This window comes from Tachyglossus aculeatus, chromosome 21, assembly GCF_015852505.1.
Source record: "Tachyglossus aculeatus isolate mTacAcu1 chromosome 21, mTacAcu1.pri, whole genome shotgun sequence".
Classification (NCBI taxonomy): Eukaryota; Metazoa; Chordata; class Mammalia; order Monotremata; family Tachyglossidae; genus Tachyglossus; species Tachyglossus aculeatus.
In genome coordinates, this window is record NC_052086.1 from 23,781,899 (window position 1) to 23,809,444 (window position 27,546).

Below are 27,546 nucleotides of genomic sequence, written 5' to 3' on the forward strand. Positions count from 1 at the left end.
GCAGGGAACGTGTCTGCTAATTTCTCTCGTACTGTACTCGCCCAAGCATTTAGAACAGTGCTCTGCACATAGTAAGTGGTCAATAATCAGTCCACTGAAGGACTGATTGATTCTGCACACATCTCCACACTCCTCAAGAACCTCCAATGGTTGCCCATCCATCTCTTTATCTATCAGACACTCTTCACTGCTGGCTCTAAGGCACGTGATTAACTTTCTCCTACTTTCCTTATCCTTGTTCCTCTCCTCCTACTACCCAGCCCATATAATGGCCCCCCCAACACCAACCTGTTTAATGTACCTTTCTCTTTCTCCTTGTTGACCCCTTGCTTACGCTCTCCCTCTTGCCCGGCACTCCCTCCCACTTTCCCCATCCTCAAAGCCCTTCTAAAATCATTATTTTTTAATGGCATTTGTTAAGCATTTACTATGAGTCAAACACTGTTCTAACTGCTGCACTATTTACAAGTTAATGAGGTCAGGCGCAGTCCTGTCCCTCACAGTCTAAGTAGGAGGGAGAAGTGGTACCCCCATTTTACAGTTGAGAAACCTGAGGCCCAGAGAAGTTACACGACGGGAAGCAGCATGGTGTAGTGGATAGAGCGCGGACCTGGAAATCAGAGGTTGTGGGTTCTAATCCCGGCTCTGCCACCTGTATGCTGCGTGACCCTGGGCAAGTCACTTCACATCTCTGTGCCTCAGTTTCCTCATCAGTAAAATGGGGATTAAGACGGTGTCTGTGGGACAGCTTAGCGCTTAGTACAGTGCTCTGCACACAGTAAGCGCTCAATAAATACGATTGATGATGATGACAGGGACCCCAGCGCTAGAGAAGCAGTGGGTCTCAGTGGAAAGAGCCCGGGCTTTGGAGTCAGAGGTCATGGGTTCAAATCCCAGCTCCGCCAATTGTCAGCTGGGTGACTTTGGGCAAGCCACTTAACTTCTCTGTGCCTCAGTTACCTTATCTGTAAAATGGGGATTAAGACTGTGAGCCCCCCGTGGGACAACCTGACCACCTTGTAACCTCCCCAGCGCTTAGAACAGTGCTTTGCACATAGTAAGCGCTTAATAAATGCCATCATTATTATTATTATTATCATCATCAATCGTATTTATTGAGCGCTTACTATGTGCAGAGCACTGTACTAAGCGCTTGGGAAGTACAAATTGGCAACATATAGAGACAGTCCCTACCCAACAGTGGGCTCACAGTCTAAAAGGGGGAGACAGAGAACGAAACCAAACATACTAACAAAATAAAATAAATAGAATAGATATGTACAAGTAAAAAAAAAATAAATAAATAAATAAATAAATAGAGTAATAAATATGTACAAACATATATACATATATACAGGTGCTGTGGGGAGGGGAAGGAGGTAAGATGGGGGGATGGAGAGGAGGATGAGGGGGAGAGGAAGGAAGGGGCTCAGTCTGGGAAGGTCTCCTGGAGGAGGTGAACTCTCAGTAGGGCCTTGAAGGGAGGAAGAGAGCTAGCTTGGCGGATGGGCAGAGGGAGGGCATTCCAGGCCCGGGGGGATGACGTGGGCTTATTACAGTGCTTGGTGCACAGTAAGTGCTTAACAAACACCAGGATTATTATTATTATTATTAAGTTAAATGACTTGCCCCGGGTCACCCAGCAAGCAATTGGCAAGAGGCAGGATTAGGACCCAGGTCCTTCTGAGTCCCAGGACCGTGCTCTTTCTACTAGGTCAGGCTGCTTCACCTCCAGGAAGACCTTTCCTAACTGATCTCCCATCTCCCTAGCCTATTCTCCCTCCCTTCTGCACACGTATGCACTTAAATCGAAACATCATAAGCACTTGGGCACTTCCCAATTTCCCCTCCCACCAATAGTAACAGTTACTGGTGCTTTCCATACCCATAATTTATTGTAGTGTCTGTCACCCCTGCTGTATTTTAAGCTCACTGAGGGTAGGGATCATGACTATTCAATCAATAAATCAATCAATCAGTAGTATTTATTGAGTGCTTACTGTATGCAGAGCACTGTACTAAGCACTATAGAACAGAGTTGGTAATAATAATAATGTTGGTATTTGTTAAGTGCTTATTATGTGCCAGGCACCGTTCTAAGCACTGGGGGGGAATACAAGGTAATCGAGGTTGTCCCACGTGGGGCTCACCTAGTTTTAATCCCCATTTTACAGATGAGGGAACTGAGGCACAGAGAAGTGAAGTGACTTGCCCAAAGTCACACAGCTGACAAGTGGTGGAGCCGGGATTAGAACCCATGACCTCTGACTCCCAAGCGCGTGCTCTTTCCACTGAGCCACAATGCTTCACGTTGCTGGTAGACTCGTTCCCTACCTAAAACAAATTTACAACTAGAGGCGGAGACAGATAATAAAGTAAACAAAAGTATGGATATGTAAGTTAATGCTGTAGGGTGGGATGAATATGAAGTGCTTAAAGGATACACATCCAAGAGAAGCAGCATGGCCTAATGGATAGAGCATGGGCCTGGGACTCAGAAGGACCTGGATTCTAATCCCAACTCTGCCACTTGTCTGCTGTGTAACCTTGGGTAAGTCACTTAACTTCTCTGTGCCTGGCACATAGTAAGCACTTACGCATCATTAAAAAAAAAGTGTAATACTCACTCTACTGTATTCTCCCAAGTACTTACTAAAGGGTTCTGCACAGGATAAGTGCTCAATAAATACCATTGTTTGTTTGTTTGATTGCAAACCACATGAATGATCACCCTAAGGGTCAACCACCAAACTAGTGGTAACCAAATAGAAACAAGCCATTTTCTTGCTCCACCTGCCATTTGATCTTGAGTTCTGAGATACAGCACAGATGAATGAAAAAGGAGGTTTTTTGTTTACCTTTAAAATTAATCTTGCCTTTCAAAACCTTTGCTCTTTTCATTTTTGTACCATTAACTTTGGAGAGAGACACTTTAAACAGTCAATGAAATGAAAACAGCTTAGTTTTGCTTTCTCTTTTCAGTTAGTTCCACTTTCTAGTTCTTGTCGAGGTCAGGCCAGTTTGCCTTAAATCTTTTCTGAAAAGATACATTTACTGTCCTTTACCCCACCTAAAATATCCCCCCAAACCTGTTTATCATTAGGAAAACTACAATCACAAAAATCTTTCCATTCACACTCACTGAAACCCTCTGTTGAACTTTTAGAACACATTCATCTGGGGCACAGACAGAATTGTTCCCTTTTTCATACACACTCCTATCTCCTTCACAACTTCAATATTGAAAAGAAAATACATCTTATTACAAATGTCAATGACCCAAAGGTCTTCTTTTATAACGAAAAAGATAAAGGTGGCAAGGAAAAAAAAAACACATCTAAGGGATATGCCATTGTTCCATAAATAAAATCACGATAATGGAAGCAGTCATTACACAGTTTGCTTGGCTTTCTAATTATTTCACCAAAGACTGCGGTCCTCAATATCTAAATTGCTTGGAGGGAATTTGTCTTGCCAGTATTAACAGAGTCAGATGAGCAGGTTATCAAAAGAAGAAAGGACTTCTCAGCTACAGATCTTAATTATGGATATTTCGGCTGACTGTTGAATTAAAATACTAGCAAAGAGGTTCTAAAATGATACAACAGCATGGCCTGGTGGAAAGAGCACAGGTCCGGCAGTTAAAGGACCTGAGTTCTAATCCCAGCATTGACATCTGCCCGTTGTGTGACCTTGGGCAAGTTATTTACCTTCTCTGGGCCTCAGTTTCTTCTTCTGTAAAATGGAGATTCAATACTCGCTCTCTCCCACTTACACTGTGAGGTTTCCGACCTGATTATATCTTGTCTGTACCCTAGCAGTTAGTACAGGGTTTGGCACATAGTAACAACTACTATTATTATTGGTATTATACATGTCGTGACCTGAACCTTTCAGACAAGATTTATTTTTGGTGAGCTGATGGGCTAGTGGAGAGCTGGGACTGCCTGAAAATGGAGGGACTGAGGGGTTCAGCCTGGGCCCGAACAGGACCCTTGTCCATTCTCTTTGGCTGGTGACAAGTAATGGGCAGAGTTTATGAAGTGGAAAATGGCAAGGCTTAAAGCACCGAGGCGTAGGTGCTAGAGGGAGAGGTGGATATGGAGGAAGGGATGGACGTGGGGGTTTGGGTGGGGAATGGAGATCGATCTTAACTTTCATTGCAGAAGGCTAAAGATCAAGGCAAGGCTGAAGTAGGAGAGCTACACACCAAACTGGAGAAGGTATGTTCAATTCATAGGGTTACCAGTTGTTAAATGTGTGTTGGAGGGGGAAAAATTAAAAGTGGCCGGGGAAAGGGGGCAAGGCAACCAGAAGAGCAGCCATCTTGGAATGAATAGCCGTTTGATTTTTCTCGTGGAACAGATTGTTTGGATTGATTAGAAACTAACTTGAGTGATCCATAGTATTTATCGAGCACCCGCTGCGTGCAGAACACTGCACTAAGCACTTGGGAGAATTCGAAAGAGCGCCAGCTACATCAGGGAGCTTAGAGTCTAGCAGGGGATGCGGCACAGTGATGAAATCCACCCTGAGTTTAATCGGGTTCACCGACGCCATGCTAGGTTATTAGAGGGAAAAGTGATTAGGTTTAGATAGTACAGATGTACCAGTCGTTGGTATTTGAGAGCTTCCCGGGTGGAGAACGCTGTAAGAGAAGCAGCGTGGCTCAGTGGAAAGAGCCCAGGCTTTGGAGTCAGAGGTCATGGGTTCAAATTCCGGCTCTGCCAATTGTCAGCTGTGTGACTTTGGGCCAGTCACTTCACTTCTCTGGGCCTCAGTGACCTCATCTGTAAAATGGGGATGAAGACGCCCCGTGGGACAACCTGATCACCTTGTAACCTCCCCAGCGCTTAGAACAGTGCTTTGCACATAGTAAGCGCTTAATAAATGCCATTATTATTATTATTATTATTATTCACTTTTCAACCTGGCCCACAGGAAGCCTCGGCTACAGAACTGCACAGTTAGTGTCCCACAAATCCAGCTGGAAACTGACCTCTGAGAATTTGGATTTCTCTGGTGAAAAGTACCCTGCAGTCCATGTGGAGGTTACTTTAAAAACAATGAAATAGAAATGTTTTCAATTCTCCTACTTCCTGGTTGCTCTAACCTAGACAGTGAGAAACTGGATGGCTGGGAGGCAGAACTCCAGAGTTCTTGTCCTAATTCTGCCACTATCTATGTGATCTGGCATTTCCTTATGTCTCCATTTATTCCGTTTGCAAAAGAAGATTCTTGCTCCGTCGCCTACCAGGGTCATTTGCAGGTTTCAAACGTTGGAGTCAGCCTCTTACTTGTTCTGTTAGAATCTGGAGACAGTCTTTACTGTAGTAGCAGGCCTGATTTAAAAAAAAAATCTAACTCAGGGCATCCTCATACCCATAAATGAATACCTGAAGAGTCTGTTGGGAAAATCTTTCCAGTTCTGTTTCCTTCACCTGTACTGTTCATCCTAATATCTCCTCTGCCCCTCTCTATTTTCTTTCTTTGTCTTTTCAACCAATTCCTCTTCTTGCTCTTTTCCCCTCTCCTTTCCTTGGGCATATCTTTTTTTCCTCTCTTTTTTCTTTCTCTCTCTCTTTCTCGCCTCCCCTCTCCCCCCACCACCCCTACCATTTCCTAGCCATAGCCCTCATGTCCTTTGATGTTCCTGGGGAGGAGGGATCACAGCTCCAGCCCTCTCCTCTTCCCAACATGCTGTCCTTCACGGGACCCCTGAATGGCTACAACAGCCTCAGCCACCCCTAGGGCCCAACATTTCACCCCTCTGCACCCCCACCTATTCCCCTCCCGGTCCTTTTGAGCTGGAATCTGGCTGTCTGACATACAATTACTCTCCCCAACTTCAAAGCCTTATAGAAGACACATCTCTTCTAAGAGGTCTTTCCTGACTAAGCCCTACTTTCCTCTTCTCACACTCCCTTCTGCATTGCCCTGACTTGCTCCCTTTATCCATCCCCCCACCCAGCCCCCAGCACTTATGTACATACCTGTAGTTTACTTATTTTTTCCACTAATGTCCCCCTCTGGACTGTAAACTCATTGTGGGCAAGGAATCTGTTTATTGCTATACTGTGCTCGCCCAAGTGCTTAGTCCATTGCTCTGCACACAGTAAGTGCTCAATAAATACGACTGACTGACTGAATCTCCTGGTGAAGCCGGAAGGAGCATGGAAGGAAGGACAGAGAGCCTACACCCTGCTAAGGGAAATTTGGGTTATCATCCATCCATTTGCAACCTACCAAAACCAAAGAAAGACCTTAACAAGAGGTTCTGTAAGAGTTGCCTGAATCTGTGCTGCACTTGCATATATTTGTTTCGAAAAAGCTGGAAAGGTCTCTGGTCTGGAAAGTACCTCACCCGCAGGGGGGTCCTCAATAAATTCTAGAAAATGACTGGGATCCCCAAGACGTGGTGACCCTAACCTCACATCCGAGGTGATTTCCTCATTCCTCACGCTGACCCTCTTATGAGTAGCTAGTGAGCTTATGTTAACGCTATAAAACTTTCGCCAGTGCAGCAACGATGGTCGGTGGTTCTCAGGAACTCTGTATGGGGAATTTCTGCCCAACCAACAACTATCTTCCCCCCCTGCTCCAGGAAGGGAGTGGCAGGAGGGCTGGAGAAAGTGCCCACACAGGGAGTGCTCCGGGGAAGAGCAAGAGAGATGCTGGGAAGAGAAGAAGCCCGCTGCCCTTGGGAGCTCAATCGCTCACCGGGTGAGCATGGAAACCAAGGAAAGGTATGGCAAAGCGCCCCACAGCTCTGCAAAGACAAAGCCACGGCGACAACTACCTCATCACCACTCTTCTTATTTTAACTTCTGCACAAAGCCGGACCATTCCGGAATCCAAGAGGTATCAGGGGGATGGGGGAAACCGGCAGGTAGGACAATGGACTGGGTGTCATTCATTCATTGATTCATTCATTCAATCCTATTTATTGAGCGCTGTGTGCAGAGCACTGTACTAAGTGCTTGGAAAGTACAATTCAGCAATAACAAGAGACAGTCCCTGTCCACAGATACAGACATAGTATCTCTGGTCCCCCAGCTTCCTTTTCAGTTAAATGAAGCTTATGGCCCCCTGATTGGGTGCATGGAGATAAGGATAAGGATCACAATACTTCCTGAAAGGGCTTTGTGTTCAATCAATCCATCTATGGTATTTAGTGAGTGCCTACTGGGTGCAGAGCACTGTACTAAGCACTTGGGAGAGTACAATATCACAGAGTTGGTAGACATGCTCCCTGCCCACAGCAGTATAGAGGTAATCATTCACAGGAATCTTCCAAAGAAAGCTATGAGATCAGTACAAGGTATTTATTACCAATCATCATTACCATTAATTACTGGTTAAGTATGACAGTGCAAGACTTGAATTGGGCCAGTACAGTCCTCTCCTAAAGAGCTGATGAAAATCTAAGTAGTGAACCACGCTTGACTTTTCAGCAAGGCCTAGGGGCAAAATCCCTGAAACCCAACTGAAAATCAGGGAAGCTGAGAATCTATGAGCTTTTGAGACTGTCATTAATGGAGTAAATTAAACCTCCCAAACCAGGAAACTCATAAATATAGCCACGAGGCCCCTCCCCCGTCCTCTTTTCCCCTGCCACACTCCATTTCCTCTCTTCCCTCTCACCAGGAAGACACAGTCAGCCTAAAGACTCTGATTTTCCCACTGCTGTGTTCACACACACACACACACACCACCGTTCCGGGCATTTACACAAACCAGCTTTTTAAAAAAACAACTTTCATGGAACGCTTCAACTGCGTCTAGTCCTCCCCCGAGAAGCTTTTCTAGTCTCCCAAGTCCTTCGAAGCCAAAGCAGATTTTTGAAAACGCCTATAAACTGTTTAAGAGACTAGCCCAGAGCCTTGGGAACTGTTCTGGTCCCGGGCACAATAAGACATGTTTAGAGACCTGATGCTATTTCTTGTGGAATTGGCTCATTTGATCGCATTTGGGTCTCCATTAACTCTGCGATTAGAGAGAATGGTGGTGGTTAGGAAAAAAATCCAAGTTCTGCACATCCCAATAGCTCTCCAAGAGGAAATCCCCAGCTAGAAAGGAAATTGGTAGCCATATAATGCAGAGAACATACAACCCTCGTGGTGGATGAGCTCAGATTTGGGTTCTAATCCTGACTCTGCCACTTGTCTGCTGTGTGATGTTGGGCAAGTCACTTAACGTCTCTGTGCCTCAGTTACCTCTTCTGTAAAATGGGGATTAGGACTGCAAGCCTCATGTGGGAAAGGGACTGTGTTCAAACTGATCAGCTTGTATCTACCCAGCGGTCAGAATAGTGCTTGACGCATGAGCAGTGCTTGAGGATAGTGGTATTGCCTACAGTGATGGGAAGAGAGGGGACGGCAGAGTTTGGGTAAAAAGATAAGGAGTTCATTTTTGGACGTGTTTAGTTTGAGAAGCAGCATGGCAAAGTGGATGGAGAATTGGCCTGGGAATCAGGAGGACCTAGGTTCTGATCTGCCAATTATCAATCAATCAATGGTATTATTTTATTTGTGCATACTTACTATATTTATTTTATTAATGATGTGTATATAGCTATAATTCTATTTATTCTGATAGTATTGACACCTGTCTACTTCTTTTGTTGTCTGTCTTCCCTTTCTAGACTGTGAGCCCGTTGTTGGGTAGGGACTGTCTCTATATGTTGCCGATTTGTACTTCCCAAGTGCTTAGTACAGTGCTCTGCACAGAATAAGCGCTCAATAAATATGACAATGAATGAATGGCATTTATAGTAAGTGCTTAACAAATATAATAATAATTATTATTATTATTATTGAGCACTTACTATGTGCAGAACACTGTACAAAATGCTTGGGAAAGTACAATACAATGGAATTAGCAGACACATTCCCTGCCCATATTCTTCCCCAAGCAGGAGTAACAAAGGGACTCCCCTCTTTGGTGTTACCACATTCTGATCCTTTCCCTCTTCCTATCCGGGCACATGCTTACAATTGCCGGAATGTAACGAAAAGAAATAAAAAATCAGGGCAGGGCAATTATATGATATCTGAGCGAGATGGGGCAGACAGGATATTTTTTGTACCTGACTGGCCTGGAAATTTGCCTCTCTGTCAGATTTTGCGTGGTTATGCTGCAGACTTGAACTTCCCCCCATGGACATCGTCCCATCACAGGCCTGGCTGGACTCTGGGGACTACCCTGAGGACCCCACAAAGGCAGCAAACGGGCTCTTGGCTAGAAGAAGGGGAAACCTGAAAGCCTTCCTTAATCAGGGGTACAGAATACCATCAATATCCCACCATCTGGCTTAGGGCTAAGAGCTCCAAAGGCACCGATCGTCTCTGCAAAGCACATCCCGCTAACACTAACTTCTACCCCACAGTCGGGCCAAAACTGAATTTTTCTACTGAAAAAGTGTCATCAAAATACAAACCAAGTCTGCCAAGAGTCAGCCTCTGCAACTTGTACATAATCATCCCCATAATTATTTCGGTAAAAATCGATGCTAGGGAATGTTTTATATTAACCGAACGCCGCCGCCACCACCATCAGGCTGGTTGACCCTGGACAAAGTGACGTGTGGCAAGCGCAGTGGTCACTGGAGATCACTACGTTCCCAAAGCGCTGCTGAGCTCCGGTGAACCAAGTGATGAAAAGAATGAGGAGGACCAACATAACCGACCCCAAATCGGTAAAATCGTCTATATTCCTCAATGGATGTGGACTTCTGAACGGCGGAAGCCAATCCCTCCCGACAAAATCCACAGGTTGGGTCGCCAAGGACCTGAAGAGCCCGGACTTTGGAGTCGGAGGTCATGGGTTCAAATCCCGACTCCGCCAAGTGTCAGCTGTGTGACAACTTCTCTGTGCCTCAGTTCCCACATCTGTAAGATGGGGATGAAGACTGTGAGCCCCCCATGGGACAACCTGATCACCCTGCATCCTCCCCAGCGCTTAGAACAGTGTTTTGCACATAGTAAGCGCTTAATAAATGCCATGATTATTATTATTATCCATTCGGAGTCGGAGACTTTCCCCAGGAATATAAGACCCCAGGCGGCGTCTCACCTTTGCTGTCTTCTTGGGCCAGGAGACCACGGGCATTCCGGTGATTGCAAGGTTTTGGTCATCATCAGCATGCTCCTTCAGCACATTCTGCAGTCAAATGCAACAGCTGCATTAGCGACAGGCAGGTTTCTGCAAAGAATCTGATCTCGGGAAAGAGTCGGGTTCCTTAGGATCCAGATCCCAGCTCAGTTCCCCCATCAAAAATGAGAACCCCTTCCATCCTTATTTATCCATCTGCCCATCATTTTGTACACTACACATTCCACACCATCAGCAGAGTAGACCCCAAATTCTTTCATGGGACTGTAAGCTCACTGTTGTAATAATAATAATAATTGTGGTGTTTATACTCTCCCAAGCACTTAGGATAGTGCTCTGCACATAGTAAGTGCTCAATAAATACAACTAGTTGATGGGACAATCTCACATCAAGTTGTGGGATGAGCTGTGGGAACTGCATCATCTAATAATGATAATGGCTTAGCGGAAAGAGCTGGGGCTTAGGATTCACAGGACATGGGTTCTAATCCCACTCCCCCACTTGTCTGCTGTGTGACCTTGGGCAAACCACTTAACTTCTCTGTGCCTCAGTTACCTCATTTGTAAAATGGGGATTAAGACTGTGAGCCCTGCGTGGGACAACCGGATTACCTTGTATCTACCCCAGCGCTTAGAACAGTGCTTGGCACACAGTAAGCACTTAACAAATACCATCATTATTATTATTATAGTAATTGTGGCATTTGTTAAGTGCTTGCTGTGTGCCATGCACTGTACCAAGAACTGGGGTTGAGGCAATCCAATCAAGTAAAAATAAGTAATACAATCAAATAATAATAACTACGGTATTTGTTAAGTGCTTACTATATTCCAAGCACCGTTCTAAGAGCTGGGGTAGATACGAGGTAATCAGGTCGACCTACATGGGGCTCACAGTCTTAATCCCCATTTTTCAGATGAGGTAACTGAGGAACACAGAAGGTAAGTGACTTTGCTTCACAAAGCAGAAAAGTGGCGGAGTTAGGATTAGAACCCAGGTCTTCGGTATCCCAGGTCTGTGCTCTTTACATTAGGTCACACCGCTTCATCTCACAGATGTAGTTTAAGGCTATTGAGACCAAAGTATCCATTCTTGGCCATGGTGGAATCTAGTCCCAAGTGGAAATGCAACAGCAAAGCAGGACCATCTCTGCCTACCCCTGTGTTCCCAGGTGGAACTCTGGATCTCTTTATTTAGCTGGGTCTCCATCTGGGTCTGCGTCACACTCGTGCAAGGGTCAGGTCAGTCAATCAATCAATGGTACTCACTTAGTGCTTACTTTGTGTAGCGCACTATATTAAACGCTTAGGAAAGCACAACACAGTAGAGTTGGTTGATTCAGTCCCTGCCCACAGGGCATTCACATTCAATAGATTCTTTAACTTATCAGCAATAATACCTCTGCCCAGATGTTCATCTCAAGGGAAATGCAATGGAGAGAGGATCAATCAATCAATCAATCGTATTTATTGAGCGCTTACTATGTGCAGAGCACTGTACTAAGCGCTTGGGAAGTACAAATTGGCAACACATAGAGACAGTCCCTACCCAACAGTGGGCTCACAGTCTATTATTTTGTACCGGCTTTTAGGTGAAAACCAGGTCGATTATAATTCCAGACCAGACCCTAGAGCCATTCAGATTCAGCCTTACTCAGACTAGCATCGTTTCGCTTTACCCACCTCTTCTGCACACCACTTCACCCACTAGTTGTCTCAATGGGATAACAATCAATCAATCAATCGTATTTATTGAGTGCTTACTGTGTGCAGAGCACTGTACTAAGTGCTTGGGAAGTACAAGTTGGCAACATATAGAGACAGTCCCTACCCAACAGTGGGCTCACAGTCTAAAACGGGGAGACAGAGAACAAAACCAAACATACTAACAAAATAAATAGAATAGATATGTACAAGTAAAATAAATAGAGTAATAAATACGTACAAACATATATACATATAACAAGAACAAGACCCAGTTGAAGGGTGTTCAAAAGAAGGATGTGTAACTTTTCCTCATGCCCAGAATGTTTGCTGTGAGCTATATGTCCCCGAGTTATCAAGATGGCTCAAGGCGATCCTTTAACACTCTTGGGAAAACAAGAGCAAATGCTTAATACAATCCTTTGCACACAGTAAGCGCTCAATAAATATGACTGAATACATGTAAACAACCCAAGTGTATAACTTTCAAAAAAAAAAAATACTTGGGTTGGGTTATTGGTTGCCTACTGCTGCAGCAATGACAGCACCATTCACAGCACTCCAGGTGTGTCGACAGCCCTATTTAATAATAATACTACTACTACTAATAATAATAATAATAATCAAGCGCTTAGTACAGTGCTCTGCACATAGTAAGCGCTCAATAAATACAATTGATGATGATGATGATGATGATGATGATAATAATAATAATAATAATAATAATAATAATAATAACGTTGGTATTTGTTAAGCACTTACTATGTGCCAAGCACTGTTCTACGCGCTGGGGTAGATACAAGGTAATCAGGTTGTCCCATGTGGGGCTCACAGTCTTCATCCTCATTTTACAGATGAGGTAACTGAGGCACAGAGAAGTGAAGTGACTTGCCCAAGGTCACACAGCTGACAAGTGGCGGAGCCGGGATTAGAACCCACGACCTCTGACTCCCACGCCAGGGATCTTTCCACGATGCCACGCTGCTTCAATAGTCACTGCTCATCCTGTAGGGAAGTGGGGCTAGGAACTTTCTACCACATTGAAACTGCTGGGAGACAAGAGCAGCAGATGGACCTGTGTGGCTCCCTGCAATAGAGAATGGAGAGGTTCTTTTTTTGAGCAGAAACTTTGAGAGAATCGTGAGGGAAGTCAGAAACTAAGACAACGACACAAGCCGTAAGCAGCAACAGTGCAAGAGACACTCATTTTGTGTTCATGGTGTGGTTGAAAACCCTAGTCCCGCATCAGTCTCAGCAGCCACAACTGTCCCCAAAGGAAACATCTCTGTGAGTGGTGCCAGCTGATCTATATGGACTTCCCCTCCATTCTGGACACTCTTCATGTCAATTTTTATATACTAGCCTATGATAGTACTCAAGGGGACAGGGAACTTAGGCCCAAAATTGGAAAGGAAGGTCCAGGAGGAAAACCATACACCCGAGAGTGCTGTGCTAGGAATCAGAAACAGCCCATGCTTCGCTTCTGGCCTCACACCCTGAGGGGCTTTAATGACAGAGAATTTTAAAAGGAGACATGAAACCTACGACTCCAATTTAATGTTACTGTTGGTTCGGGCACCCAAAGGCAGGGCCTTTGGATTTCTTCACCTCTGATAAGGTGGGAGACGGGTGAGGGTGTCCTCTTCCTTTTGGGCCCCTAGCCAACCCCACCTATACTCCATGACCATGAGACTCTCGACTGTAAACTCCTATTGGGCATGGACCCTGTCTATCAACTTGGCTGTTCTGTACTCTCCCAAGCACATAGTACTGTGCTCTGCACACAGTAAGTGCTGAATAAATACTATTGATTGATTTGTGGAGAACTTCCCCTGACCAACCTGGCAAATGCCCGAAGCAAGCCCTCTGGTAAGAGAAAGGGAGAGGACTCCAACTTAAGAAACAAAGCAATGTTCCCTGCCAATTTTATAGTATTTCCCTCCTTTCCGTTTTTTACACGAGTTCCTTTTCCCCTTAATTCTCGAGTGTCTAGAGACAAAGATTAGGGCACTCAGGACTGTGGGGAGATCCTGGAGACAGCCTTGAGGTTTCCTGTTACTTAAGCCAAGAGTCTAGCTGCTTATCAGCACTGTTTTTATCTGATAATTACTAAATACAGCATACCAGCTACATCAATCTAGAATAAACTAGGTGGTACCTTACAAGACAGAGCTGAATTTTTCCCTTCATGTGGGGACTCCCAAACAATCCCTAGCGTTCCTGGGCTCTAATTCAAGGAGTAAAGGGCCAAAGAGGAGGTCCACAGTTAGTTAGTTTAGGCCTTTAGTAAGTGACTACTGGGTGCCAAGCTCTGCACTAAGCTAAACACTAACAATCAGCTGAGAAACAATTCCTGCCCCACACAGCCTAAAAGACTGTGGGGAAGGAGAACATTTTCTTTAGCCTAGGACGGAAGCTTACCATGGAGGGTCGGGGGGGAACACTTTCATTGAAGACTTTCTTTCTAATAATAAATTATGTTGGAGGGCTCTGAACTGTACTTATAAACTCCTTGGGGTGCTCTGAGGCAGAGACATGTGCAAATGCCCCCACTTCACTCCAGCCAAGGTTACACAGGCCCTGCACCTTGCAATATAAAGCTAGGCCTCCAAAATGAGCACAACTTTGGAAATAGCCTCATTTTTTATCTGACCAGATAAGCACAGACAATGGATGCTATCAGCCTCCTTTCCCCATTGCACCAACTTCTTGAGAGAGCTTAATTAGTTAACAATCCACGCCAGACCCTTCATTTCCCAAGGTGGGGGGGTTAATAATATCACCACTGTGTTAATGAGGCTAGGGCCTGACACACTGAAGGCATTAGTCAGGTGGACATGGAAGCTGAAATGGTTAATGAGCTGCTTGGAGCTCTGCTATTAATCCCGGAGTGTGAGAAAGCTGTCCATCAGAAACCGAGTTCAGCCTTTTTTCCCCACGCTGAGGGCAATTACAATACTTCCAGGGTGCCAGTCGGCTCATCTTCCCTCTGGTTTCACAAAAATGACAGTCATGATGGTGCACACATCACCTGTAATCTGACTTCTGTAACGCCTTCCGGAAAGGGTCAGGGACCTGCCCCGGAACCACTTACAGTCCGGATCCTCATTCCCGGCTCCACCACTGAGAGCCACCACCTCAGGAAAGGCTCTCTTTTAAGAGGAGGCAAACTGAGGAAAGCCAAGATTTCAGCTGCAGCTGAACTTTCTATGTGTAATGTGAAAACGCTGTTTTCAGGGGAGAATGTGCAACCCTTTCTAGAACAACTATTTAACAGCAATTCTGCCTGGAAGCAGGGAGATGTCCTCTCTTCAGCCCCATGACTCTCTAAATGAGGGAATCCTTCTCTAGTGAGGCCAATTAGCAATGGCTAGAAGTCAGCCCACTCCCAAGTGAAGATTAGAGATCAACTTCCCCCAGCTCTTAGGGGAGTCACATAATTTGGGAGGTGAAATAGACTGGCTGGGCTTTGGCAGTCAGGCTTCCCACTCATCCTCTTCTCCCCACTCATCCCTTCCTTTGGCCCCCACTCATCGATTCAAGCAGCATACCCGGGTTTCTCATCTGAAAACTTGATTTCTATTCTGCAGGATCAAGAACAATGGATATCTCATTAACACTGCACAATAATTATATTCCCATTCAACAGAAAAGGACCGACTTCAATAAGGAGTCATTTAAGGTAATATAGTCCTGAACATGGTCTAAAGAGGGTCTGTCACAGCCTAAACTAATATAAACAGTGAAGGAATTGTTGCATGGTTTAAAGGAAAGAACATGGCCATGGGAGTCAGGAGACCCAGGTTTGAGTTCTAGCCCTGCCACTTGCCTGCTGCATTACTTTGGGCAAGTCATTGAACTTTTCTGCTTCTCAGTTTTCCATCTATAAAATGACCTTGGTACCTATATCAACGGTATTAACTGAGTCTTACTTTCTGCAGAGCACTGTACTAGGCCCCTGGGAGAGTACAACAGAATTAGCAGACAAGTTCCCTGCCCATAAATACTAGCCCTCCCTAGCTCTTTAGACTATGAGGCCCTCATGAGACAGGGACTGTGCCCGATCTGATAATCCTGTAATTTATTCTAGAGGTTGGCACATAGTAAGTGTTTAGTAAATACTATTATTATTATTATTTCACTCACTGGGACTGAGATTTTTAAAAGGGCTCATGCTTGTAGCTCTGACTTAATTTAACCTTTGGGGGCCTTTTTTTTAACCTTTTCTATTAGCCTTAACCCAATGATACTGCCTTGTAAACCACCTCAGGCAATCTCCACCAGAAATAAACACGATTCTTCTTCGTTTACTTCCTTTTGTCTGAAGAGCTGTTAGCAAATTGATGCTCCTCTGCCACTCAGGAAAAATAACAGATACTCCCACAGGGATGGTGACAATTTTCAACTGGACCACTTAGCATCATTGTTTATAATCATCTCATTCAGGGCATGACCTGCCGACCTATACTATACCAACATATCGTTATGGAGGACACTTTCGCCTGCTTACCGCTGGCATCATCTTTGTTCCAATACTGTTCCTGCAGTAAAACATGCAGTTGCTGGTGTGCTGCCTTTTTTTTTTTAATTGGCTTTCTGGTGAAGAAAGCACATCATATACACTTCAAGTGCAGTACTTAAAAACACCCCTTCAAACCCATGCAGAAAGATTTATATAGAATTAAACATGAGGAACAGCGAGGTCTAGTGGAAACAGCACAGGCCTGAGAGTCAGAGGACTTATTCCAGCTCTGCCACTTGCCTGCTGTGAGACCTTGGGCAAGTCACTTCACTCCTCAGTGCCTCAGTTTCCTCATCTGTGAAAGAAAGATTAAATCCTACTCCCTCAACACTGTGAGCCTCATGGGGGACAGAGAATGTGTCCAAACTGATTAACTTGTATCTACCCCAGCGCTTAGAATAGTATTTAACAGATACCATTAAAAAAAATTATTCTGCATCTGTGCATTTCCACCACAGATTCCAAAAAGAGTTCTTGATAAAACAGTGGCATGTTGGAAGAAGTGAATTCCTTATCCACACATTTATTTTCCTGCCCAAAATGCAGGTTTCCTTCTTACTTCACCGTCAAAGGTTTCTCCTAGGAAATAGAGCCCATTGTTCGGTAAGGATTGCCTCTATTTGTTGCCGAATTGTACTTTCCAGGCTCTTAGTCCAGTGCTCTGCACACAGAAAGAGCTCAAGCATACGACCGAATGAATGAATGAAATAGAGAATGAGAGAATCAGAAGAAATAAGTTTCTCCAAACCAGAATGTCCTACTAACTGGGGTTCCAGCATCACCGGACAGTCTCCCTTGAAACTGAGACTCACCTATATGGGAATTCTTTCTATCACTGGATTTGAAATTCCTGTCAAGGTCACCTAGGAATAAAGGGGTTCAAGAAATGCCACCCAGAGCATTCAGATCAATGGTTCTTTAGTGTGATTGCTGCCTTTCTTGACACCTACCCAAATAGAAAGGGATACTCCTCCTAAATTCCATAGCCCGCCCATCTGATAACACCTCACCAATAAGTGGATCTTTTAAAGAGCCGTAGAAATTTTTTTGCTAGTAATACCGGAAAATAAATCATTTCAGATACAAAAATCAGGGCCTAGTCTAGTGAGGGTGACATCCAAGGGGAACTTGAAAATTTTAGGATTTTGGTAATTGGCTAAATGCAATCTTTTGGGCAATGAGCCGATGAAGTCTAAGGCCCCAGTGAACAGGCCCAGTGGGAAATTCCAGGGGAGGGCTGAATGGGGTGCGGCCCCCAAATTTCCCTTTCCCTCTTAACCATGGTCCCCGCAGAGAAGCAGAGTGGCTCACTGGGCTTGGGAGTCAATAGGTCATGGGTTCTAATCCTAGCTCCGCCACTTGTCATCTGTGTGACTTTGGACAAGTCACTTAACTTCGCTGTGCCTCAGTTATCTCATCTGTAAAATGGGGATTAAGACTGTGAGCCCCACGTGGGACAACCTGATTACCTTGTATCCCCCCAGCTCTTAGAAGAGTGCTTGGCACATAGTAAGAGCTTAACAAATACCATCATTATTATTATCAGAGAAAGGCTTTTTGGTCTGTTCTGAAAAAGAGAAACCAAGGCCTAAAGAAGGGAATTGCCCAGATCCACAGAGCACACCAAGGGGAACCAAACCTAAGCTTCAGGTACTCAAATCAGCCAGGAAGACAGCTACACTGGTCCAATGTCAGCAGCTTAGGCTGTGAGAAGAGGAACCGAGAGGACCCATGGAGGAGTCACCATATGGATGGGCAACCCAGAAGGTTAGATGCCTCCTCCCACCTATGATCGCATTCTTCACCTGAAGGTCATTCGTGGGTAGACATTGTCATCTTCCCTGTGTGGGGCATGTGAGCATTATTTCCATAGTCTGGGAAATGGACTGGTTTACCTCGCACCTACAAACATCCAGGGAATCTATCAATGGTTTTTGTTGAACATTTACAGTGTCCAGAGCACTGTATTAAATGCTTGGAAGAATACAACAAGAATCTTTCCATTCAGTCTGAAGGGAGGTGTAGGGGGGAGCAGTTCTTTTCCACAACAGCCCCTGAGCACACTACCTTCAGGGGGTGTCACTCTCCCTGAAGAAGGCTATGAAAGAACTTATTCATTCATTCATTCAATCGTATTTATTGAGCACTTACTGTGTGCAGAGCACTGTACTAAGCACTTGGGAAGTACAAGTTGGCAACATACAGAGACCCAAAAATGGGCTCATTGTACCTCGATCTCATCTAGCCCACTATCGACCCCTTGCCCACATCCTTCCTCCGGCCCAAAACTTCTTCCTGCTTCATATACCACAGACTACCACTCTCCCCACCTTCCAAACCTTATTAAAATCCCATCTCCCCCAAGAAGTCTTCCCTAATTAAGCCCTCATTTTCCTCCAATGATAATAATAATAATGGCATTTGTTAAGTGCTTACTATGTGCCAAGCACTGTTCTAAGCGCTGGGGTAGATACAAGGTAATCAGGTCCCACGGGGGGTTCACGGTCATAATCCCCATTTTACAGATGAGGTAACTGAGGCACAGAGAAGTTAGTGACTTGCCCAAAGTCACACAGCTGATAAGTGGTGAAGCCAGGATTAGAACCCACAACCTCTGACTCCCAAACCCGTGCTCTTTCCACTAGGCCAAAGTGCTGCCCCTACTCTGTCACCTATGCATTTGGGCCTATATGCTTTAAGCACTTGATGTTCACCCCTCTCTCAGTCCCAAATAACTGATGTATATAGCTATAATTTATTTCAATATCTGTCCCCCCATCTATCAGTCACATTCATTGGGTGCTTACTGTGTACAGTACACTGTACTAAGCACTTGGGAGAGTACAAGATAACTGAGTTGGTAGACACGTTCCCTGTCCACAATGAGCTTAGGGGGGAGACAGACACTAATATAATTAATTTACAGATAGGTACATAAGTGCTTTGGGGCTGAAGGAGGGGTGAAGAGTGCACATATGCTCTCTTCCTCCCTTCAAACCCTACTGAGAGCTCACCTCCTCCAGGAGGCCTTCCCAGACTGAGCCCCCTCCTTCCTCTCCCCCACCCCCCCGTCCTACATCCTTCCCCTCCCCAAAGCACCTGTATATATGTTTGTACAGATTTATTACTCCATTTATTTTACTATTCTATTTATTTTATTTTGTTAATATGTTTTGTTTTGTTGTCTGTCTCCCCCTTCTAGACTGTGAGCCCGCTGTTGAGTGGGGACCGTCTCTGTACGTTACCAACTTGTACTTCCCAAGCACTTAGTACAGTGCCCTGCACACAGTAAGCGCTCAATAAATACGACTGAATGAAGGAATGAATGAACATCCAAGTTCAAGGACGATGCGGAAGGGAGTGGGAGGAAATGAAGGCCTAGTCAGGGAAGGCCTCTTGGTGAAGATGTGCCTTCAATAAGACTTAGGAGATGGGGGAATGATCATCTGTCAAATGCGAAGAGGGAGGGCTTTGTACTTCCCAAGCGCTTAGTACAGTGCTCTGCACATAGTAAGCGCTCAATAAATACGATTGATGATGATGATGAGGGCATTCTAGGCCAGAGGCACAATGTGGGCAAGAGGTCTGTAACGAGATAAACAAGATGGAGGTATAGTGAATAGGCTGGCATTAGAGGAGCAAGTGTACGAGCTGGGATGATATAAATAATAATAATGATGGCATTTGTTAAGCGCTTACTATGTGCAGAGCACTGTTCAAAGTGCTGGGGAGGATACAAGGTGATCAGGTTGTCCCATGTGGGGCTCACAGTCTTAATCCCCATTTTACAGATGAGGGAACTGAGGCCCAGAGAAGTTAAGTGACTTGCCAAAAGTCACACAGCTGACAAGTGGTGGAGCTGGGATTAGAACCCATGACCTCTGACTCCCAAACCTGTGTTCTTTCCACTGAGCCATGATATGGGCCTCTAGACTGTAAGCTCCTTGTGCACAGGGAACATGTGAACTAACTCCTGTATTGTACTCTAAGTGCTTAGTATAGTAAGCTGAACACAGTAGTTATTCAAAAAATACCACTGACTGATAGAAAGAAGGGAGTTGGGTATTTGCAAAGTTTAGCCCTGAACAGAGTTAATAACTGAGTTTTCTATATGTATTACATATAGCCTACCACACTGCAGGTGCTCAAATATTACCACCAGATAAAGGTGTCTCACACACACACACAGAAAACTGCAGCCCGTTTTGACACTGTGAGCCCATTGTTGGGTAGGGACCGTCTCTGCATGTTGCGACTTGTACTTCCCAAGCGCTTAGTACAGTGCTATGCACACAGTAAGCGCTCAATAAATATGATTGAATGAATGAATCACCCTCCACCCCCCACTCCCAGCCCCATCTAATGCCTGAGAGGATCTAATCTAAGGGTACTGGAGAAAATCACAACAATAACAGTTCCACTCCCACTCAGGACTTCTGTGACCTCGAGTCACAGCGGCACTGAACTGACCTCACTGCAAACTGCCAACTCTGCAGCACCCAGTTTTGGAGTTAACAGGCTGCCGGGGCTGGGAAGGTGGTAACTGTGGTATTTGTTAAGCACTATACTATGTGCCAGGCACTGTACTAAGCACTGGGGTTGGACACAAGCCCTGTCCCACATGGCACTCACAGTCTCAATCCTCAATTTCCACTGAGCCACGGGCAATCAGCTCTCCGTACACCTTCCTTACTTCGCCGATCTCCTGCTATAACCCAGCCCACATAGTTCACGGTACCAAACTCCTCACTGAAACTTGGTCTTGTCTAACTCTGTCATTCCCTTGCCCACAACCCTCCCTGGGATCCAGAACTCCCTCCTGCTTCGTATCCTACAGACCACCACTCTCCTCACCTTCAAAACCCTCCAAAAACCACATCTCCTCCAAGAGGTCTTCCCCAACTAAGTCCTCGCTCTCCTCTCCCCCTCCTCCCCCCTCCATCCCCCCCAACTTACCTCCTTCCCTTCCCCACAGCACCTGTATATATGTATATATGGTTGTACGTATTTATTACTCTATTTATTTTACTTGTACATATTTATTCTATTTATTTTGTTCTGTTAATATGTTTTGTTTTGTTCTCTGTCTCCCCCTTCTAGACTGTGAGCCCACTGTTGGGTAGGGACCGTCTCCATATGTTCCCAAATTGTACTTCCCAAGCACTTAGTACAGTGCTCTGCACACAGTAAGTGCTCAATAAATACGACTGAATGAATGAATTTACAGATGAGGTAACTGAGGCACAGAGGAAGCGAAGTGACTTCCCCAAGGTCACACAGCACACAAATGGTGGCGTCGGGATGGAAATCCATGACCTTCCGTCTCCCAGGCCCGAGCTCTATCCACTATGCCATGGCACTCTGCCCACGTAGGAGACTTCTGGACAACTCTAGCCAAACTCCAAATCAAAGCTGGGGCCAAACTTGGAGTCCTGGAATATACTCAGAGTTGGAAGCCGAAGACACCAACAAGTGTCGGCAGGCAGGCGTGCGCTCACTTTTACCACCCCGCTGGTTGGAATCTATAAATCTGATTTGTGAGGACCCAAGAGAGCCCAGCACAGGCCAAAACTGGGCCCCCCTCACAGCATCTCAAGTGCCAACCAACCTCGTGGGACTAGAGCTGAGAAGCGGCCAAGGTTGGAGGCAGCCTGGCCCCCGCCGCTCTTGAGGTGTGGGGGGCCAGGCCTGACCCAGGCTGGACCCTGGAACCTAGCCACCAGCCGGCCAGCCAGAAAGGAGGGTTGTTGAGTTTGCTTCCCACCGCTGTCCGATGGCCAGGGTTGAGGGGTCACGGCTCTGGTTCCTGGGAAACATGATCCCAGTGGAGGGCTGCTTGGCCACAAAGAGGCAAGACCGATGCAGTCACTTAAAAGTGGAAGTTATCCCATCAGCGGGATGAACTAGAGGCAAGTAGGGACCTCAGATATTAGAAGGATGCAGGGAGAATGTTACCTAGAAATGCACACACACACCAAAAAACCCACAACTCCATTTCCCTTGTACTGTTCCCCTGCCCTGCAGCGGCACTCGGGGCAGACCTAGGATCCAGGGCCCCAAAACCCTATCCTACTCACCTTCATGTCCTCCAGGAGTGCCTGTGGATCCTCAATGCCCTCAGGGACACACTTCTTGTTCTCTGGCAGGGATTCGAGTTTTTCCACCAAAGCTTTCAGGCCCTTCAGTTCAAACTCCGTGAGATGAGTCCATTTGGTCGAGAGCTCAGTGGCCGGGGATCCAGTGGGGGTTTTGGGATAGTCCGAGGGCGTGGTGGATTTGATGCTGTCGTCCGACTCGTTCGACAAAGTCCTTTTGAGGTACCGCATGACTGGGGCTTTGGGCTTCTTCCCGGCAGGCTCCTGACCTTCGGAGGGTGTGATGTTGGGGGAGGAGGAGCTGTCGGCCGGCGGCTTGGGAACTTTGTCCACGCTCTCCTCTTTCTCCTCCCGAGGATGCAGCTCGCAAGATTCTTCCTCCATCTCCGGCCAGGAATCGGATGAGAAGCCGTCTATGCTGGGTTTTCTTGTTGCATCTGTCGCACAGACAATGAGAGGCTGAAATTCTCTCCCTGGGCTGCCGGCCAGGTTGGCGACCGAGTACCACCCTGGGTGTTCATCCTCACTCCCCTCATCACCCAATCTTCCCCTTTGCTCTAAGTCCTGAGTTTCCTGTATCCTGGGTCTTGGATCCTTGTGTCCCAGCTCCAGTCCCCTAAGGCCTCATTTCCCTTGTCTGCCCTCCTCTCTGCATCCTCTCCCCCTCTAGACTGTAAGCTTGTTGTGGGCAAGGAATGTGTCTGTTTATTGTCATATTGTACTCTCCCAAGTGCTTAGTGCAATGCTCTGCACACAGTAAGCACTCAATAAATACAACTGACAGACTGACTATGCCCTTGGCTGTATATCGCCTTAAGCACTCTGATATTCACCCTAGCCCCACACCTCTTATATACATATCCTTATACTCTATCGATAATTTCCCCTATCTGTAATTTATTTTAATGCCATCTCCCCCTGTACACTGTAAACTTCTTGCGGGCAGGGATCACAGCTACCACCTCCACTGTATTATACATTCCCACGGGAAGAGAAGCAGTGTAGCCTAGTGGAAAGAGCCTGGGAATCAGAAGGACCCGGTTCAAACCCCAGCTCCGCCACTTGTCTGCTGTGTGACTTTGGGCACTCTGTGTGCCTCGGTTTCCTCATCTGTAAAACTGGGATTAAGACTGTGAGCCCCACGTGGGATAGGGACTGTGTTCAACCCGACTAGCCTGTATCCACCCCAAAGCTTAGTATGGTGCCTGGCACAAAGTAAGCACTTAACAGATACCATTAAAAAAGTACTCAGTACAGTGTTCTGCACATACTAAGTGCTCAACATGTAACATTTACTGACTGATTATCAGAGATCAGATTATTGAGTCCGGGGAGTGATCTACAGGGGAAAGACTTGGGACCACAGGTAAAAGGAGTTTAACCTGGCCAAAATACCAGCCCCAGAACCAGGCGGAACCGCAGGGGAGATGCTGGGACATATCAGAAGTGAGTCCAGCCTCACTCCTGGTGGTGCCCCAGCGCGGGTGAGATGGGCCCAGTGGGCTACGGGGACCTAAAGTTCTAGCAACCTCTGCAAATAATTGCCCCTGGGCAAGAGCCAAGCAAATGCAGAGCTGCTGCTTCTCCAGTTCCCAAACCACTGAAGCCACGGTGGGAGTGTCTGGAGATGCAGGGGACCGTCCAAACCCAGGTTCAATCAATCAATCCATAAATGGCATTTATTTAGCACTTACCGTGTGTGGGGCATTGTACTATGCGCATTGGAAGAGTACAATACAATAGAATTATCATATGTTCCCTGTCCACAAAGAGGTTACAGACTAAAAGGGGAGACAGACATTAAAATAAATTACAGATCCATACATAAGTGTTGGGGGCCTGAGGGACAGGGTGAATATCAAGTGCTTAAGGGCTACAGGTCCAAGATGCCAGGGCGATGCAGAAGGGAGAGGGAGTAGGGGAAAGCTGCTAAGTTAAACTATCTGCTCCACAAGCTGAGGTGCTTGTGGCCCCCTTCCCCCACCCCCCTTTCCCTAACACGCAGGAAGCTTTAGAGCAAAACTACAGGTTTCCTGCATGGCCAGTCATCACACGAACTTCCATGGTGTGGGCTCTAGATTTCTCACCAAAAGGAAAGGCCATCATCATCATCATCAATCGTATTTATTGAGCGCTTATTGTGTGCAGAGCACTGTACTAAGAGCTTGGGAAGTACAAGTTGGCAACATATAGAGACAGTCCCTACCCAACAGTGGGCTCACAGTTTAAAAGGGGGAGACAGAGAACAAAACCAAACATACTAACAAAATAAAATAAATAGAATAGATATGTACAAGTAAAATAAATAAATAAATAGAGTAACAAATATGTACAAACATATATACATATATACAGGTGCTGTGGTGAAAGGAAGGAGGTAAGATGGGGGGTGGAGAGGGGGACGAGGGGGAGAGGAAGGAAGGGGCTCAGTCTGGGAAGGCCTCCTGGAGGAGGTGAGCTCTCAGTAGGGCCTTGAAGGGAGGAAGAGAGCTAGCTTGGCGGATGGGCAGAGGGAGGGCATTCCAGGCCCGGGGGATGACGTGGGCCGGGGGTCGATGGCGGGACAGGCGAGAACGAGGTACGGTGAGGAGATTAGCGGCAGAGGAGCGGAGGGTGCGGGCTGGGCTGGAGAAGGAGAGAAGGGAGGTGAGGTGGGGGGGGGCGAGGTGATGGACAGCCTTGAAGTCCAGGGTGAGGAGTTTCTGCCTGATGCGCAGATTGATTGGTAGCCACTGGAGATTTTTGAGGAGGGGAGTAACATGCCCAGAGCGTTTCTGGACAAAGACAATCCGGGCAGCAGCATGAAGTATGGATTGAAGTGGGGAGAGACACGAGGATGGGAGATCAGAGAGAAGGCTGATGCAGTAGTCCAGACGGGATAGGATGAGAGCTTGAACGAGAAGGGTAACGGTGTGGATGCAGAGGAAAGGGCGGATCTTGGCAATGTTGCGGAGCCATCCCAAGAAGCCATCCCAACACCTAGCCTCTTTAGCCCCAGGAACTCCCAAGAAATCTCCCCAGGCTTGGGATGAAGCAGCAGCAGTAGCAGCAGTTCCCTGGACAGGCTTCCCAGTCACCCTTCCCAAGTCTCCTTGAATCCTTAGAGGGATCCCTGCCCCCTCACTAGGTGAAAACGATTGGTCTGGGCTCACAGTCACAATGTGACCTCCTGGACCCTTATGTGCCAGTCTTGTACTTCCCAAGCGCTAAATACAGTGCTCTGCACACAGTAAGTGCTCAATAAATACGATTGATTGATTGATTGATTATGCTCAGCCCCTGGGTCACCCTGATCTCAATTCCCCCCAGGGTACAGAAGGCCACCATCCCATCATGGCAGGTACGTGGCTGCCCCAAGAAGAGGAAGACCCACTGGCTACCCAGGACCAAGAGTTCCTAAAGGCACAAGGAAGGAAGCTGAAAACTCCACCCCCAACCAGACCCGAATCCCCAGGGCAACTCAGCTATAAAGGGAAACAAAAAGGGGAATGGGGCAGATGCAAAGACAGAGGAGGGAGCAGAAATGGGAAAAAACACACACACATTGCAAGAGGTTTCCTTCCAGTGGCCAGTCAGTCGTATTTATTGAGCGTTTCTGTGTGCAGAGCACTGTACCAAGCACTTGGAAGAGTACAATATAACAGACACAATCCCTGCCCAGAACAGGCCAATCCTTCCCTAGGGGAGAGGACTTATTGGAGATGAAGGAGCAGCGTGGCTCAGTGAAAAGAGCCTGGGCTTTGGAGTCAGAGGTCATGGGTTCAAATCCTGGCTCCGCCACTTGTCAGCTGTGTGACTTTGGGCAAGTCACTTCACTTCTCCGGGCCTCAGTTACCTCATCCGTAAAATGGGGACTGAGACTGTGAGCCCCACGTGGGACAACCTGATCACCTTGTATTCTTCCCAGCGCTTAGAACAGTGCTTTGCACACAATAAGCACTTAATAAATGCCATTACTACTACTATGAAGGGACAGGGTTCCCTGTGGCTCTATGCTCCCAGCAGGCTCAGCTCCACCTGCTGAAAGCTGGGCTTGGGGGCGGTTGTGATACCAAGCAGGCTATGTGGATGCAAGTCTTTTGGGGAGTTTTGCAACCCAAGCCACTTTTCCAGTCAGGGGAGGTCACTCCCTCTTCTTCTAGGGCCAGGATAGAGCAGCCCCAGTCTCTTGGGCTACAGGATATAGGTCTGCTTTCCTCCCTCTTTCCAGAGGACCGCGAGGAGAAACCCTGAAGCAGCATGGCCTAGTGGAAAAAGCATAGGATTAGGAGTCAGAAGACCTGACTCTAACTTCTACCTTATATTTTTTTCCACTATGCTTACTACAGAGCTCTGCATGCAATAAGTGAATAAATATTCTTTTAATGGTATTTGTTAAGGGCTTACTAAGGGTCAAGCACTGTTCTAACTGCTGGGGTAAATTCAAGTTAATCAGATCAGACCCAATCCCTCTCCATATGGGGCTCACTGTCTAAGCAGAAGGGAGAACAGTCAGTTGGGAATTCGAATCCCAACACCACCACTGTCTGCTGTGCGATGTTGGCAAGTCACTTAACTTCTCTGTGCCTCAGTTTCCTCAACTGTAAAATGAGGATTCAATACAGAGCTCCACGTGGAGACACTAATTAACTGAGACACTAATTAACTAGTACCTTCCCTAGCACTCAGAACAGTCCTTGACCCATAGTAAGCACTTAACAAATATCTTCATTTAAAAACAAAGAAAGAAAACCTGCCGCCTTCACATTGGTCCAACAGGGCCCCTTTTTTTCAGCAGGCCCTGTGCAGATGGGGGCTGTGGGGATTTAAGCAGCGGCAGCTCATCCTTATTACCTTCCCATTGTGTCAACCAAACCCCTTATTTCCAGCAAACCCTGGGCCATGTGGGGGGTCATGGAGATCTAAGCTACATCTGCAAAATTTCTGAACCATAAGAAGATTTGGAAATGACCATAATCTCGATAACCTGGGTGGCGGCCCCATGGAGCCCTTATATGTCCCCTTTACCAATTGACTTCTTGGACTCTATACTTTGTATTTATATTTCTTCATCACCTCTGCTATATTGATTGCCAAACCATTACCCCAGCTTACTTTTAGACTGTGAACCCC

At 46.3% G+C, this 27,546-nt stretch overlaps 1 protein-coding gene across 8 annotated transcripts in view; it reads right to left on the bottom strand.

Moving 5' to 3' along the window:
- KDM2B (lysine demethylase 2B) overlaps positions 1–27,546 on the bottom strand; it is a 159,031-nt gene that overhangs the window by 72,236 nt on the left and 59,249 nt on the right. For all 8 annotated transcript variants that reach the window (XM_038762658.1, XM_038762660.1, XM_038762657.1 and 5 more), the window contains 2 exons: positions 22,417–22,871; positions 10,075–10,161 (listed from right to left, as the gene is read on the bottom strand). In XM_038762658.1, the coding sequence (XP_038618586.1) occupies positions 10,075–10,161; positions 22,417–22,871 (542 nt within the window). The remainder of the gene's footprint in view (positions 1–10,074; positions 10,162–22,416; positions 22,872–27,546) is intronic.